Source organism: Colobus angolensis, unplaced genomic scaffold (genome assembly GCF_000951035.1).
Source record: "Colobus angolensis palliatus isolate OR3802 unplaced genomic scaffold, Cang.pa_1.0 Scaffold24, whole genome shotgun sequence".
NCBI classification, from domain to species: Eukaryota; Metazoa; Chordata; class Mammalia; order Primates; family Cercopithecidae; genus Colobus; species Colobus angolensis.
Window position 1 is genome coordinate 11,562,144 of NW_012115599.1, and position 16,508 is coordinate 11,578,651.

Sequence of the window (16,508 nt, forward strand, 5' to 3'; positions counted from 1 at the left end):
AAGAAAGAAAGAAAGAAAGAAAGAAAGAAAGAAAGAAAGAAAGAAAGAAAGAAAGAAAGAAAGAAAGAAAGAAAGAAAGAAAGAGAAAGAGAAAATAAAAGAAAGAAATTGGCCAGGCATGGTGGCACACACCTGTAGTCCCAGTTACTTGGGAGGCTGACGTGGGAGGATCTTTTGAGCCCAGGGGGTTGAGGCTGCAGTATGCTGTGATTGAGCCACTGCACTCCAGCCTGGGTACTGTCTTAAATTTTTAAATTAAATGAAAAAGAAAGCACTTTGCACAGTGTCTGGAACACAGGAAGTGCTCAATAAATCCTACCTGTTATTACGTGACACCTGGAATGTCTGTGACTACTGGGAAGGAATTCAGCCTGACAGCTGCTGGCTCTGGCCCTACCTGAGGGCTGCCCGACCTCTGGACTTCCATTTCTGATCACCAGGAAATCCCCTCCTCACCTAGACCAATTTGGGTTGGTTTTTAAGATACTTGCAGCAGAAACAGGCCTCACTGCTACCGCAATTATATGACCTAGGGCAAGTCATGTCGCTTCTCTGGGCCTCAGTTTCTTTGCCCATGCAGTGGAACTGACAATACCTGAGAGAGCGAAGGCATCGATGCACCAGGTCCCTTTCCCACCACAGGCATTTTTGCATTTATACTTTGCACATTCTCACCACCTCTCTAATGACCTCTACCCTTTTGCGCCCCCCAACCTGCCCCGCAAAACATTCAGACACCTCCACCTAGTCTCTACCTACCACACACCCCTCGATAGGCACCCCAACGTACACTCTACAGGCATATTCCTCAGTCCCATCTCTCCCACACAGCCCTCCAGCCCTCCAACCAGAGAATCGGCCCTTTCCCAGACCCAGCCTCTGCTCCACCACACCCTCCCTGCGCCATTCCCTTCCTGGAGTCCTACCCTGAGCTCCGGACAGAGCCAAATCCCACAAGAAGCTCATTCATGCCTCCAGTCTCCCCTTTTGCCTGCCCCCTAGACTGGTACAATCCCCACCAGGTCCCTTCGCCCAGAAAGTACAGACAGAGGCCAGGCCAGGAAGTGACTTTAATGTCTCAGGAGCTGGATTTGGTGCAAGTTGGTGGCACCCAGGGCCTCTGGCCCCAAGGGAGCAGTGATCAGTCTGCATGTTCCTCTAAATCATATGGCACCGGCGGGCACACATCAAGTCCTTGGATATGCATGTCAAGCCCACCTGGCAAGGGCAGATGATGTTGGTAGCTCCCTTGGTCTGCAGGGAGTGGGTATGAGAATTGGGAGTCACCAGGATGCAGGAAGGATGGGGACTTAAACTTCTTAGGGACCAGAACCAAGAGTATCAGGGCTGGAGTAAGACAGACATAGGCTGTCTTTACAGCTTGTAACTACATGACCTTCAGCAAGTCAATGAACTTCTCCAGCTCAGTTTCCTCGTCTGTCAAATGGGGACAGTAATAGTAACCCACCTCATAGGGTTGTTGTGAGGACTAAATGAGATAGAGCAGATCAAGTGGTGATAATAAAAAGACCCTTTAGGCCGGGCACAGTGGCTCACCCCTGTAATCCCAGTGCTTTGGGAGGCCAAGGCGGGTGGATCACCTGAGGTCAGGAGTTTGAGACCAGCCTGGCCAACATGGTCATGTACTAATAATACAAAAATTAGCTGGGCATGGTGGCGCATGCCTGTAATCCCAGCTACTCCAGAGGCTGAGGTAGAGAAATTGCTTGAATCCAGGAGATGGAGGTTGCAGTGGGCCAAGATCACGCCATTGCACTCCAGCCTGGGCAACAAGAGCGAAATTCTGTCTCAAAAAAAAAAAAAAAAAAAAACCCTTCTAGCCACTTCAGCTGTAGGATCAGGCCATGGTAGGGGCCCTGCTGCTTCCTTAAGGCATTGTCAACTCCCCACACAGGGACATAGAGGCTGAGCCCACCCATCCTAGAAAGGTTTGGGCCCAGGGCCAGGTGAGTAGGAACAGGGCGTACTGAGCATTCTTCTCCCTGCATTCCTAGAAATGAATGACAACCATGCTGGTCTGCACACTGTCCTTCCCAGGACCACATAATCTTCCCAACAGCCTGGTGGGGTAGGTACTTTAGCCTCTCCTTGTAGATGAGGAAACTAAGGCTCAGAGAGCCATGATGACCTGCTTGAGGTCACAAAGATTGGGTGTGGAAAAATCAGGATTTAAACTCAGGTCCAACTCCAAAGCTGTGGTCCTGCCACTACAGCGCCATGCTGCTCTCAAGAAATCATGTCACTGTGGCAGGGAGATGGGGACTAGTAAGGGGAAGGTCATTTCCTACTTACCCTGCCTCAGTGATGTGAGAGAAGAGATATTCATTCATTGAACAAGCATTTATTGGCTGGGCACGGTGGCTCATGCCTATATTCCCAGCACCTTGGGAGGCCCAGGCAGGTGGATCACCTGAGGTCAGGAGTTCGAGACCGGCTTGGCCAACATGGCAAAACCCCATCTCTACCAAAAATAGGAAAATTAGCCAGGCATAGTGGTGCATCCCTGTAATCCCAGCTACTCAGGAGGCTGAGGCACAAGAATCGCTTGAACCCAGGAGGCAGAGGTTGCAGTAAGCCGAGATCATGCCATTGCACTCCAGCCTGGGTGACAGAGCGAGACTCCATCTCAAAACAAACAAACAAAGATAAGCATTTATTGAGCATCTACTATATGCAGACACTAAGCTGGGGGTAGGTGCTTCATAGATGAATATGATGCAATCCCTGCCCTTGAAGAGTTCTAACCACTGAGAGAGGCAGAGAAAATACATGGCCAATTAGGGAGATACATGTCTGACCCCAGGGTACAGGAGCTCCAAGGAGGGAAGACTTCTCAGAGGAAGTGGCTGGAGTTGTTTTGTACCATGAGTAGGAGTTTGCCAAGTGGAGAAGAGGAAGGGCACTCCAGACAGAGGTGAAAAAACAGGTGGGGCCAGGTGTTTTTTTGTTTTGTTTTTTTTAACCTCCTCTGGCCGCTTCTCTACTTGCCAGAAGTTGCCCCATCCTAGGGCCTCACCTGGGGCAAGCAGATCATGGTTATTCTGGCCCTGGGGGCACAGAAGGCTCCACGGGATTCCAAGTCCATGAGGCAGCAGCCACTGTAGCACTCAGAGTGGTGGAAGCACCTGTCAGTGATTTTCTGTGGGGACAGGCAGGATGTCTGCCAGGCTGGGGACAATCCCTGAGTTGTGTGGGAGGTTAGGAGAGGGTTCCCACCATTGCCAAAGAGCCCAGGGGTCCAGGAGAGGTTACGAGGTTGTCGCCCCCTGGGGGAACTGGTCCCCCCAGCCCCACCCCGGCCCCTCAGCAGGACCCAGGGGAGCAGAGGAGAGGAGGAGAGGGGGATTAGCACTTTTCCTTCGGCCTCTCCTTTCGTGGACCCCCCTCACCTCCATGAGTCCCATAGGGTGTGTCCCATTTTGCGGGGCGGGGTTGGGGGGTGAGAATGAGGGGACTGCGGGCTCCAAAAAGAGGGAGAGAAAGAGAAGAGGGGAGAGCCCTCGTGCCTGGAAGAATCACTAGACAGTGAGGCCAGGCGGAGGAAGAGGGGGAGAAACCAGAGCAGGCAGGGAGGGTTTGGCTGTGAGCACTTTGGGGAGGCAAGTGAGCCCAGGACTGAGGCCATCGGAAGAGGCACGGACGGGGGAGGTGGGGGGAGCGAGGGTGCTGGTCATAGGCCAATTTCTCTCCCCTCGAGGCCGCCAGGGGAAAGTGAAGCGGCTTTTGAAGTCCGTCTGAGGATGCCCCAAGCTGCCCGCCTAGGTGTGGTTCCGGACCCACCTCTCCCTTTCAGGCTGCCCGGCGCCTTCGGGCTCCACTGCTCCTGCGGCGGGTCCACCCTCCCCTGCGGTCGCGGCGGGCTGGGGGCGTTCCCTGCCTCACCTTTTTATATTGCGGAAGCGCGCTCCAGAGGGGCAACACCGCCCCCGCCAGGATCACCGCCACGAGCGCCAGGGCTGCGGCCATGGGCCTGGGCGGCAGAGCAGCGGCGGGGCTCGGAGGGGCAGCGGGATAAACCCTTTTCCCCGGCCACGTGACCCGACGCCCCAGGCCGCCCCCGCGGAGGAGGGGCGTGGAGGGCGCGGACGCCTGCGGAAGGGAAGGAGGGAAGAACGGCGCTCAGGCTTTCACGGCTGGGATTCTAGACTGTAGGGGCCTCCATACGTGTTACTTCCAAGTAGAAGCTTGAAACTGTAAGATAAAACTATGTTTTTATTGTATTTATTTATTTTACAGACGGAGTCTCACAGTGTCGCCCAGGCTTAAGTGCAGTGGCGCCATCTCGGCTCACTGCCATCTCTGCCTCCCAAGTTCAAGTGATCCTCCTGCCTCAGCCTCCCAAGTAGCTGGGACTACAGGTGTGCGCCACCACACCCGGCTAATTTTTAAAATTTCTGTAGAGACGAGGGTCTCCCCATGTCGCCCAGGCTGGTCTCGAACTCCTAGCCTCAAGTAATCGTCCTGCTTCAGCCTCCCAAAGTGCTGTGATTACAGGTGTGAGCCACTGCACCTGGCCTCAAAAATTTTATTTTTATAAATGGCACAAAACATGTATGCTGAAATAAAAAGAGCTTCCTTCCTGCTGCTGATTTTCGGTCTGCCCTTGCAGCCCCAGATTCTCCCCTTAACTTCAGGATAGTCCAGCCCCATTCTCTGGGCTGCTCACACCCGCTGCAGGCCCCATTCTCCTCTTCTTTTTTTTTTTTTTTTTTTGTGAGACGGAGTCTCGCTCTGTCGCCCGGGCTGGAGTGCAGTGGGCTGGAGTGCAGTGACCGGATCTCAGCTCACTGCAAGCTCCGCCTCCCGGGTTTACGCCATTCTCCCGCCTCAGCCTCCCCCGAGTAGCTGGGACTACAGGCGCCCACCACCTCACCCGGCTAGTTTTTTTGTATTTTTTAGTAGAGACAGGGTTTCACTGTGTTAGCCAGGATGGTCTCGATCTCCTGACCTTGTGATCCGCCCGTCTCGGCCTCCCAAAGTGCTGGGATTACAGGCTTGAGCCACCGCGCCCGGCCTCTCCTCTTCTTTAAGAACCAGGAGGTGGGACAAGATGGTCTCTAAGTCTTAAATCTCGTGCAGTCCTAATCATTTTATTAATTGTCTAAGGATTCGTCTGTGAATTGTGTGAAAGTCAAGATGTGGGGGCAAAATGGAGGGGTGGGAAGAGAATAAAACTCAGAATCGGGAAGAGGGTTAAGGGAGAGCTGCACAGCGCAGTCCTGGAACTGGGGGAGGCAGGTCTTCCTCAGGACTTCCCTCTGGATGAAGCTTCCACCTCACCCCGCCTGCCTGCTTCTGCTTTTTTTAATTTCTTTTTTTTTTTTAATTTTGTATTGTTAATATTTGTTATAGAGACAGGTTCTCCTTATGTTGTCCAGGCTGGTCTTGAACTCATGGGCTCAAGAGATCCTCTTGCCTAGGCTTCCCAAACTGGTGGGATTACAGGCGTGAGCCACCACTCCCAGCCTGCTTCTACTTTTGAAGTTTTGCTTAAGAAATGGACTGAGAAATCCTGTCTCGGTGGGGAATAACAGCCAAGAATAACAGCCCCCACCGCACTCAGAGGGCCCTGTATCCATTATTTCCGTGAGCTCTCCCTGTATTAACACTAGCTGTCACAGAGTAATTAACACTGGCTGTCACAACAGAACTCCTGGAATTTCATGGCTTGGCACAATAATGCTTTATGCAAAGTCTGATTTGGGGCAAGAGACCCTTCTTCCATCCTGTAGCCACACCATCTATAAGACTTGCCTCTGGCTGGGCATGGTGGCTCACACCTGTATTCACAGCACTTTGGGAGGCCAAGGTGATAGGATCTCTCTTTTTTTTGAGACAGAGTCTCACACTATTGCCCAGGCTGGAGTGCAATGGCACAATCTTGGCTCACTGCAACCTCCGCAAAGTGCTGGGATTACAGGTGGGAGCCACCATGCCCGACGGAGTCTCTTGAGCTCAGGAGTTCGAGGCCAGCCCTGGACAATATAGTGAGGCCTCATCATTACAAAAAAAAATTAAGAAATTAGCCAGACGTGGTGGCACATGCATGTAGTCCTGGCTACTTGGGAGGCTGAGGCTGCGGTGAGTTATGATCGCTCCACTACACTCCAGCATGGGCAACAGAGTGAGACCCTGTCTCAAAAACAAACAAACAAACAAACAAACAAAACTAGCGTCCAAGGTCTCCATGGAAGACCTGCCTTCTCCATTCACAAACCACCTGCTGGAACTAGTCACATGATCCCAACCTTCTAACCTTCTGCAAGGGAGGCTGGGAAATTCAAGGGAGTCTTGGAATATTTAGCATCTACTATCATTTCTGCTGTGTGACTCTTAGCTCTGTTTTACAGACTAGGAAACTGAAGGCTCAAGATAAAGTTACTTGCCCAAGTAACAAGATGAAATGGCAGAGTCAGATATAAATCCAGGGCATTCTAGTTCCTGGGTCCGAGTTCTTACGACTAAACTACACTGGGAGTGGCCGGAGGGCTTTGCCCCTAGTAAGGGGGTTCCCATCATTAACTAGTAAGGGGGGTCCAGCAGTCGTGGTCTGAGCTCCCTTCATATGTGTGTTCTGGTACCTTGGCTAACTAGCGACCCATCCATGCGGATCATTTGTAAACTGGAGAGGAGGTCTGGGGACAGATACTTCTTGTACTGCTTCACTGGCTTCCTTTGCCCACACCCCCATGACCATTAGACACTTGAGAAGTATTGTTGACTGCTTAGGAAAGTGGCAAATTTGAAGGCAAGGGGCCAGCAACTGTGTGTCAGGGTTGGCAGCCCCTGGGGAACCCACTGAAGGCTCTGAGGGGTGGTGAAGCTGCTGGAATTCTGTACAAAATATTATGTGCATGGATTTTTTTTTTTTCTTTTTCTTAAGCCAGAGATCTTCTGGTTTCCTCAAAAACAACTGGTTCAGAACCTTTATTTTCAGTTGAGGAAACTGAGGCCCAGAGAGGGCAAGGACTTCTCCCAGTGACTCAGCTGGTGAGTAGCAGAGCCAGGCCTAGCTCTGCTCCTGACTCCAAGTCCTGTGCTTTTTCTCCTGTACCATGGCCCGCCAGCACTGGTCACAGGCACGTGTCCAGGGTACCTCTGCATGGCGGGGGAGTAGGAACCATATCACCAGGGTCTCCAGCACCAGGAATCACTGAGTTGCCTGACCTGTGGGCATGGCCACAGCTCTACCCAGGGCCCAAAACTGGCCACCTCAGACTTCAGTGAGCAGAAGGGGGTCAGTTCAGGACAGGGGAGCACCTTGCTGGTGGACTTCTTACTCCCTATTTCCTGCCCCTTCACCTTCCCCTCCTCTGACAGTCTTGAATGTCTCACTTCTTTTCTTCTGCATCTTTCTGGTGGCCCAAGTGGTGGTTTCCATGACAATGTTCTCACTGGTCTTCAGCAAAATGAAAACAATAAGGATAATGTAGTAGTGTTTTTGTTAAAGGTAAATATATTTAATTTATTATTATTAAACAAAAATTTTTTTTGAGACGTCACCCAGGCTGTAGTGCAGTGGCATGATCTTGGCTTACTGCAGCCTTCGCTTCCTGGGTTCAAGAGTCTCCTGCCTCAGCCCCCCTTCAAGTAGCTGGGACTACAGGTGCGCGCCACTACGCCTGGCTAATTTTTGTATTTTTAGTAGAGGTAGCATCTCAACATACTGCCCAGTCAAATAAATGTATTTAATTTAAAAAGTGATTATTTATTTTGAAATTACGTCTTTTCTACTTCTTTGGTGTTAAAATGTGCTTTTATGAAATAATGGCCATCAGGGGTTCAAGACCAACCTGGCAACAAAGTGAGACCTCTGTCTCTACAAAAAATAAAAAAATTAGCTGGGCATGGTGGCATCTGCCTGTGGTCCCAAATACATGGGAGACTGAGGTAAGAGGAGCTCGAACCTGGGAGATTGAGGCTACAGTGAACCATGAGATGGACTGTCTCAAAAAAGTAATAATAATTAAAATAAATAAAATGGTGATGGTATTTGGAGGTAAAAAATAACAAATAAAATATTTAAAAATACATTTTAAAAAAGCAGTAATAGCCACGATATGGTAGTAGTTTTGTTTCATTGTTCATGTTCTTTTTTTGGGCATATATATACATATATATATACACACACACATATATATATATTTTTGAGACCGAGTCTTGCGCTGTCACCCAGGTTGGAGTGCTGTGGTGCCATCTTGGCTCACTGCAACCTCTGCCTCCCAGGTTCAAGCAATTCTCCTGCCTCAGCCTCCTGAGTAGCTGGGATTATAGGTACCCGCCACCATGCTCAGCTAATTTTTGTATTTTTAGTAGAGATGGGGTTTCACCATGTTGGCCAGGCTGGTCTTGAACCCCTGACCTTAGATGATCCACGGGCCTCCCAAAGTACTGGGATTACAGGCTTGAGCCACCGAGACTGGCTTTTGGCCAATATATTAAATATATGTGCACAAATTCTCAGTCCTCAAAATTTTTTGGAGGTCTTATCAGTCTTTGAAATCCAAAATAAAATCCTGGGGAAAACTGACCTTGTGAAAATTGCGCATTACTCAAGTCCTCCTGAAGGAACTCTAAAAGTAATCTGGGGAGAGTGAGGAATGAGTGGGTGCCCTAAGAGTTTGAAATGCGAAAATAGATCCTCAAAGCCTTCCTAGACAAGAGGACCAGAGTGGGAAGTGTTTGGAGGTGAGGAGGTGGAGGCCTCAAGCTTGTATGTCGCGGACTCTGGCAGGAGAGGGCCGTGCTGTTTTGCTAAGCCTTGAAGGGGGACTGGGATTTGGTAAGCAGAGACTAAGGGTTTCCAAGCAGGGGTACAGGGTAGGTAAAGGTTTGGAGGTGACAGTGAATAGCTGTGAGTAGAACAGCAAGGAGATGGTGTCTGCTTGTGGGGGATACAGATTGGAGATGGAGCGGTCAACATCCCGGGGAACTTGAGGGTCTGTGAGAATAGCCCCCGTTGAGGTGGCTCCTTGGTGGAAAGCTGGGCTGGTGGTGGCAGTGCTAGAGTCAGAGCAGGGGGACCTGAGCCATTGAGCCAGGGGTGCAGGGTGAGGGTGGGGTTGCCCGGCTCTGTCTGTAAGGTCTCTAGAAGGAGAGGCCCAGCCTGCCCAAGGGAGATCAACTGTTTCCCAGCTTCTAGTCACCCCACCCACACAACATACTCTGAACCAGGGGCAAGGCTCAGAACACACACTTCTCATTTTATTTCTTCTTGGGACAGGCTGGCCCTGCTGAGAGGCTATCAGCTCAGCTTGGGAGAAAGACAGGCCTGGAGGGAGGGGAGGGAGATGACCTGCCGCCTCCTCCTGGACTGGGCTGGCCCTTTGACCCTAGGGCTTTGGCCTGAAGGACAGAGTGGGCGGTGGTGTCTGGCGACCAGGTGTGCTGCCCCATTGCCTTCACCCATGGGAGGGGACTGAGCTTTTCTAAGCAACTTAGCCTATGACAGGGGCCTTCCTCAGAGGGGCCAAGGAGGGCTCCCTACAACTTCAGTGTTCAGGCAAAAGGTTCATGCACAGAGCGGTCTCCAGAGGGGACATAGCAAGGGAATGCCCCATTCTGCCATCCTGCCACGCCGCCTGTGCGTAGGTGCATGTGTAGACTTGCTGGCACTAGAGTCCCTTCCTTCTCCCACTCGGTGAGTCTGAGCCACATTTGTGTCCAGTTGCCTTGGCAGTGAGGGCCCCTTGCTTACCTCAAGGAGCCATGAGGGAATCACAACTCCTGCAGCTGCAAGTGAAAGAATTCCAGCCAAATTATGTAATTTTAACACTAAAAAGCAAAAGAAACAGTATCGGGTCAGTCACCATGTGAGGCTGGCCTCAGGGCTCCAAAGAGAAACCACTGACAGGTGTCTCTCTCTTCAGCCTCAGCCTTCAGGCAGTCTCATTTCCTCTCAGGGAGGGAGACTGCCTCTCTGTGGGGGCAGCAGGGAGCTGTACACAGCTCTCTGCACCTCCCTTCAGCACCCATCTAGAAAGCCCTAGAAGGCCAGGGGGACTAGGGACCAGAACCTCATGGAACCTGAACAGGGCAGCTCCCCAAAGGCAGGGAGATAGGGGGTTGCTGCCTCTTGAGGAATAGCGCATGGATGCTGAGTAGGTAGAATTATAAGTGCCCATAACACCCCAAGTTGCCATACACGGAGGACTGCTCTGCTTAAGACCATACCTGGGCCGGGTGCGGTGGCTCAAGCCTGTAATCCCAGCACTTTGGGAGGCCGGGGCGGGCAGATCACGAGGTCAGGAGATCGAGACCATCCTGGCTAGCATGGTGAAACCCCATCTCTACTGAAAATACAAAAAATTTGCTGAGCGTGGTGGTGGGCGCTTGTAGTCCCAGCTACTCAGGAGGCTGAGGAAGGAGAATGGTGTGAACCCAGCAGGCGGAGCTTGCAGTGAGTCCAGATTGTTCCACTGCACTCCAGCCTGGGGGACAGAGCAAGACTCTGTCTCAAAAAAAAAAAAAAAAAAAGATCCTACCTAGATTCAGGAACAGCTCCCTGGGGCAGGAAGGAGTCATGGACAGTATCCTTTAGCCAAGGGTGACACTGAAGGAAGGGTCCTTGAAAACTTGTTCCCCACCACCACCCTCAAGAAGCCTAAGCTACATTCTGTAGAGCAATGGATCTCAATCACTTTTTTTTTTTTTACTACAACCCATGGTAAAGGTACATTTTACACAGATATTCAGACAACTAGTAGCCCCAATTAGTTGGTGTCTGTGTTATGCTGGTTTGATGATCACCACTGCAAACGTGTGTGCTCGTGCATACATCAATGTGTAGATGTGTGTATGGAACTAAAGTTTCACAAAACAATACTTACATTTACCATATGTGATCTTATCTGAGATTTTCTATTCTTTTCTATTTCATCTTTTAAAAGTGCTGGTTAGGGGCCGGGCGTGGTGGCTCATGCCTGTAATCCCAACACTTTGGGAGGCTGAGGCGGGCGGATCACGAGATCAGGAGTTTGAGACCCGCCTGACCAACATGATGAAACCCCATTTCTACTAAAAATACAAAAATTAGCCAGGTGCGGTGGCACGTGCCTGTAACCCCCAGCTACTCAGGAGGCAGGAGAATCACTTGAACTCGGGAGGCAGAGGTTGCAGTGAGCCAAGATCGCACCGCTGCACTCCAACCTAGGCGACAGAGTGAGACTCCATCTTAAAAAAAAAAAAGCTGGTTAGGATGCACCAAATTGGTTTCATTGCCCACTTACCATCCATCAATTACTCTACCACTCTGTTGAGTCCACTAGGTTCGTCTGTCCAACTGACTGTATACATTTTGGTGGTCTCCATTCCATTTACCTATTCATTCATCATTCATTCATGTATTCAACAAACGTTTAGTGATACCTATCGTATGTCAGGTACCTTAACATCAGAGCTCAGTTGCAGATAAGAGATACCACCATACTTATTTTAAGCAGAAAGGAATGTAATACAGATAATCGAGGGCTGACAAAGACATTGAAATGATTGGAAGAGTGGAAACCAGACTGAGCCTCCAGGAATGACTTAAAAAACAAAACAAAACAACCTTGCAGAACTGAGCTACCAGGGGAGCTACTACCCCTGCCACCATCAGGCAGGCAAGGAGGCAGGTAGTCATCACTGCAGCTGTGGTCCCGGGAACACACACGTTAGCTGTGATACTGGGTTCAGGAAGCTGCCATGGAAGATTATTGCCTGCCAGGTGCAGTGGCTCACACCTGTAATCCCAGCAGTTTGGGAGGCCAAGGTGGGAAGATTGCTTGAGCTCAGGAGTTCAAGACTAGCTTGGGCAACATAGCAAGGCCTGGTCTTTACAAAAAAAAGTTTAAAAATTAAACTGTAGTCTCAGCTGTAGTCACACCTGTAGTCCCAGCTACTTGGGAGGTTGAGGTGGGAAGATCATTTGAGCCTGGAGATTGAGGCTGTAGTGAGCTATGATTGCATCACTGCACTCCAGCAAAACTATTGCCTGTAGGCAGGTGTGGTGGCTCACGCCTGTAATATTAGCACTTTGGGAGGCCAAGGCAGGAGGGTTGCTTGAGGCCGGGAGTTTGAGACCAGCCTCGGCAACATAGTGATACCATTGTCTCTATAGGGAAAAAAAAAATGGCCGGGTGCATGGCTCACACCTGTAATCCCAGCACTTTGGGAGGCCAAGGTGGGCAGATCACGAGGTCAGGAGATCAAGACCATCCTGGTTAAGACGGTGAAACCCCGTCTCTACTAAAAAAATACAAAAAATTAGCTGGGCGTGGTGGCGGGCACCTGTAGTTCCAGCTACTTGGGAGGCTGAGGCAGGAGAATGGCGTGAACCCAGGAGGCGGAGCTTGCAGTGAGCCAAGATGGCGCCACTGCACTCCAGCCTGGGCAACAGAGCCAGATTCCGTCTCGAGGAAAAAAAAAAAAATTAGCTGAGTGTGGTGATGTGCACCTCATAGTCCCAGCTACTCAGGAGGCTGAGGTGGGAGGATCACTTAAACCTAGGAGTTTGGAGTTACAGTGAGCTATGATCATAGCATTGTACTCCAGCCTGGGCAACACCCCATCTTTAAAAAAAAAAAAAAAAAGTATTGCCTGCGTCTTCCCTAGCCAAAAACAAAACAAAACAAAACAAAACAAAAACAGTATGCCTCCTACAGATGCCACTGCCCTCCCTTACCTCCATGAAGATTAGGCTTTAGGGAGTGCCTGTGATCAGCAATCACACTGAGGTCTACCACTGTAGTGTTTAGCTTTCCTGCCCTGCAGTGCAGGAAGGGACACCAGAAGGAGATGAAAGAAAACCTGAACAAGTCGTGCTACAGCAGCCACTATAGGGAAAAGTGCCTGGAAGTGGCACAGGTTACTTGGAGAGGGTGAAGTTAGTTTTCTACTTCCTATTTGAAATCTTCAGTTTTTACAACTGCAAATCACTTTTTTTTTTCTTTTTGAAGACAGGATCTCACTCTGTTGCCTAAGCTGGAGTGCAGTGGCGTGATCATAACTTACTGCAGCCTTGGCCTTCTGGTCTCAAGTGATCCTCCTTCCTCAGCCTCCCAACGCTAGGACTGTAAGTGCACGCCACCACACCTGGCTTTTTTTTTTTTTTTTTAGCCTTTTAAAGATTGTTTGTCTTTCAGTGCTTCAACATGATGCCAAAACAATAGACTGAATACAAATAGCAAGGAAAGGAATCAAACATTTATAAGATATTTATTATTTTTCTGACCAAAGTGCAATGATTTTTCATTTTTTTTAAACAACTACAAAAAAAAGTATTCAAGAAAATAAAACACTAATGGGAAATTTAACTAGATTGCTTCTTCTAATGAATCCTAACCTTGTGTTTGGTCTAAAAAACAAACAAAAAAACATTTGAAGTGTTACTAAAATGCTAACTGAATCATTTTAGCATAAATCTAGCCACATGCATTTTAAGGTTCCAGTGCTAGGAATTTTGTTAAGATCAGTTGAATCATGAATAACACCATATAATAGAGGATGAGGAACACAAGCCTTAGATGTGATCCTTGCTCCATACCCTTAGATTATGTCAGAATAAAGCTGCCAATTCTGCCAGGCTCTGAACCCCTAGTGCCTCCAACCCAAAACTTGGAAGCAAAGAATATGCCCTGTCATACAACATTGTACAAGTTGTAGTAAAACAAAGCCTATGTTTTCTTACTTTTCTTTTCTTTTTTTCCTGAGACGGAGTCTTGCTCTGCCGCCCAGGCTGGAGTGCAGTGGCCGGTTCTCAGCTCACTGCAAGCTCCGCCTCCCGGGTTTACGCCATTCTCCTGACTCAGCCTCCCGAGTAGCTGGGACTACAGGCGCCCGTCTCGTCGCCTGGCTAGTTTTTTGTATTTTTTAGTAGAGACGGGGTTTCACCTTATTAGCCAGGATGGTCTCGATCTGCTGACCTTGTGATCCGCCCGTCTCGGCCTCCCAAAGTGCTGGGATTACAGGCTTGAGCCACCGCGCCCGGCCGTTTTCTTACTTTTCTGTAGGAAATGGTTAGTTATTTGATATGTACTAAAACACTGCTAAGAATCCACTTCAAGTTTGTTTACTAAACACATTGTGTGCAAGAACTGACTCCACAAAAATTTCTTTTGAAATCTGGTCCACAAATTCATCTAAGATTGGAAATTTAAAACTTGCAAGAAAAGGAGGAAGTGGGTATTCCTAAATCCTAACATGTTGTAATTACTAAATTAGAAGCATACTGAAAAGTTTTGCTCATAGAAGGCACAAACTATAAAAGGGATAGTCTTTTTGAGTTAAAACAAAAAAAAAACTAGCTTGTTTAGTGATCACTATAACTAAGATGAAGAAGTTATGTCTCTTAATTTACTGTCTCTCCTGTGACCAAAAAAAAAAAACATAAAAAATTTAATTCGTCTTACCATATACTTTCCAGCCACTAATTGAGATGTAGTTATGAAAGATTAAAATTGCCTTAAAAGGGGGTCGCGATAGCAGCTATCAAAGCAATATTCAAGCAAGATTTCAAGGATGCTTTCAGGTTGAGAATTAGTTTTCCATGTCAAAAATCTTCACAACTTCAAAAACTTAACAGATTGAGAAGCATTTATTTTCTTTACTTTCCCCATTTCTTTATGTAAGTCAATAACTGGCTTTGTTGTCTGAAGGTGGGGCTCAGTTCTCTTTCCCAAGCTTTCTCTGTTGTCATCACTCCTACCGCTACTCTTTCCTCTCTCAGGACATCATTCAATATAGATCATATTATTACAGTATATATATATATACACACACACACACACACACAGAATGAAAGATACAGCTATCTGCCTTCTCATCCATTGTCTTGTTCCAACCTGGATTTTGTGCGCGCGTGCGTGTGTGTGTGTGTTTTGAGATGGAGCCTCGCTCTTGTTACCCAGGCTGGAGTGCAGTGGCCAAATCTCGGCTCACTGCAAGCTCCGCCTCCTGGGTTTAGGTAATCCACCTGCCTTGGTCTCCCAAAGTGCTGGGATTACAGGCGTGAGCCACCGCGCCCGGCCTATTGTTCCAACCTTGAAGATTGTCTTGACTTCTTGGAAACCCATCCATCAAGGATGTACTCTTTTGAGCACTGACAGCCATTGTCTGATCCATTTCCCTCTTTAATAAACTGATAGTTATCTCCACTGGTCCCATGTTTCTTTCTTTAATGTAATTTTCAGTGAGTTCACCATACTGTGAATCTGGGCTCTTCCTTTCATCATGAAGCAACTCTCCTGCAGAAAGGTGTGTGTAGTCATCTTTCTCAAGGATGCCTGTGCGCCGGGACCGCCGTGGACAAACACCACCTGCGACTTCATGAGACTGGGAGGGCAGAGAAGAATCGGCCGGCAGGTCTGCAGCGGGAAGCTAAGGCCCAGGACGTGGAGCAGCGGCTCAGGCAGCGGCTCAGCCTGCACCGCACCTCAGGTCAGGGAGCTGACAGCCGCCGGCGCAGTGTGGGGCGGAGAGGCGGCCTGGGAAAGGGGCGGACTACCAGGACATCTGCGCCGGCCCTGTTTTTTTTTTTAATTATTTTATTTTATTTTTTATTTTTTTGTACAGATGGGACATGTTGCACAGGCTGGTCTTAAACTTTCTTTTTTTTTTTTTTCTTTTTTTGAGACGGAGTCTGGCTCCGTCGCCCAGGCTGGAGTGCAGTGGCACGATTTCGGGTCACTGCAACCTCTGCCTCCTGGGCTCAAGAGATTCTCCTGCCCCAGTCTCCTGAGTAGCTGGGATTACAGGCGCCTGCCACCACGCCTGGCTAATTTTTGTAGTTTTAGTAGAGACGGGGTTTCACCGTGTTGGCCAGGCTGGTCTCAAACTCCTGACCTCAGGTGATCTGGCCACCTCATCCTAGCAAAGTGCTGGTAATATAGGAGTTATTAAGAAATTATTTTAGGCAGATAGTAAGGGTAAGGAGTCCTCAGTAAACCTTTTTCTTTTAATAAAAGCAACTCCCCTAAACATTTCAGAGTTTTTTTGAGATTCACTCAGTTGCCCAGGCTGAAGTGCAGTGGTGCGGTCTCCACCTCCCACTTCAAGCTATTCTCCTTCCTGCCTCAGCCTCCCGTGTAGCTGGGATTACAGGCGCCTGCCACCAGCCCGGCTAATGTTTTGTATTTTAAGTAGAGACTGGGTTTCACCGTGTTGGCCAGGCTGGTCTCGAACTCCTGACCTCGTGATCCGCCCCATCTGCCTCGACCTCCCAAAGCTCTGGGATTACAGGCGTGAACCACTGCGCCCGGCCGCAACATTTCTCTGCTAACAGAAAGCAGCTTGAAAAGCCAGGCCTGCAAGCTTTGATACGCAAACACAAGCGGTTAGAAACTGGGTCCATCCAACGTGGTGATTCCTGCCCTCTTCTCCATGTCCCAAAGTGCGCCAGCTGTCGTGACCACCTCCAGATGACTCTAAGAATGCAGGACCTCCTGGAGACCTGCAGTTGCATATTAAAAGGCTAGGGTGGGAGGGCCAGGTTTTTTTTTTTTTTTTTT

The 16,508-nt window shown here is 49.1% G+C and overlaps 1 protein-coding gene and 1 pseudogene across 1 annotated transcript; both read right to left on the bottom strand.

Annotated features, from left to right (window-relative positions):
• Positions 1-1,058: 1,058 nt before the first annotated feature.
• On the bottom strand, positions 1,059-4,006 carry CLPSL2 (colipase-like 2). The gene is made up of 3 exons (XM_011945368.1): positions 3,904-4,006; positions 3,038-3,160; positions 1,059-1,254 (listed from the first exon to the last, which is right to left on the bottom strand). Exons 1-3 carry the CDS (start codon positions 3,985-3,987, stop codon positions 1,159-1,161), a joined length of 303 nt encoding a protein of 100 aa, XP_011800758.1. The 5' UTR covers positions 3,988-4,006; the 3' UTR covers positions 1,059-1,158.
• Positions 4,007-14,538: 10,532 nt separating this feature from the next.
• LOC105514262 overlaps positions 14,539-16,508 on the bottom strand; it is a 7,260-nt pseudogene continuing 5,290 nt past the window's right edge.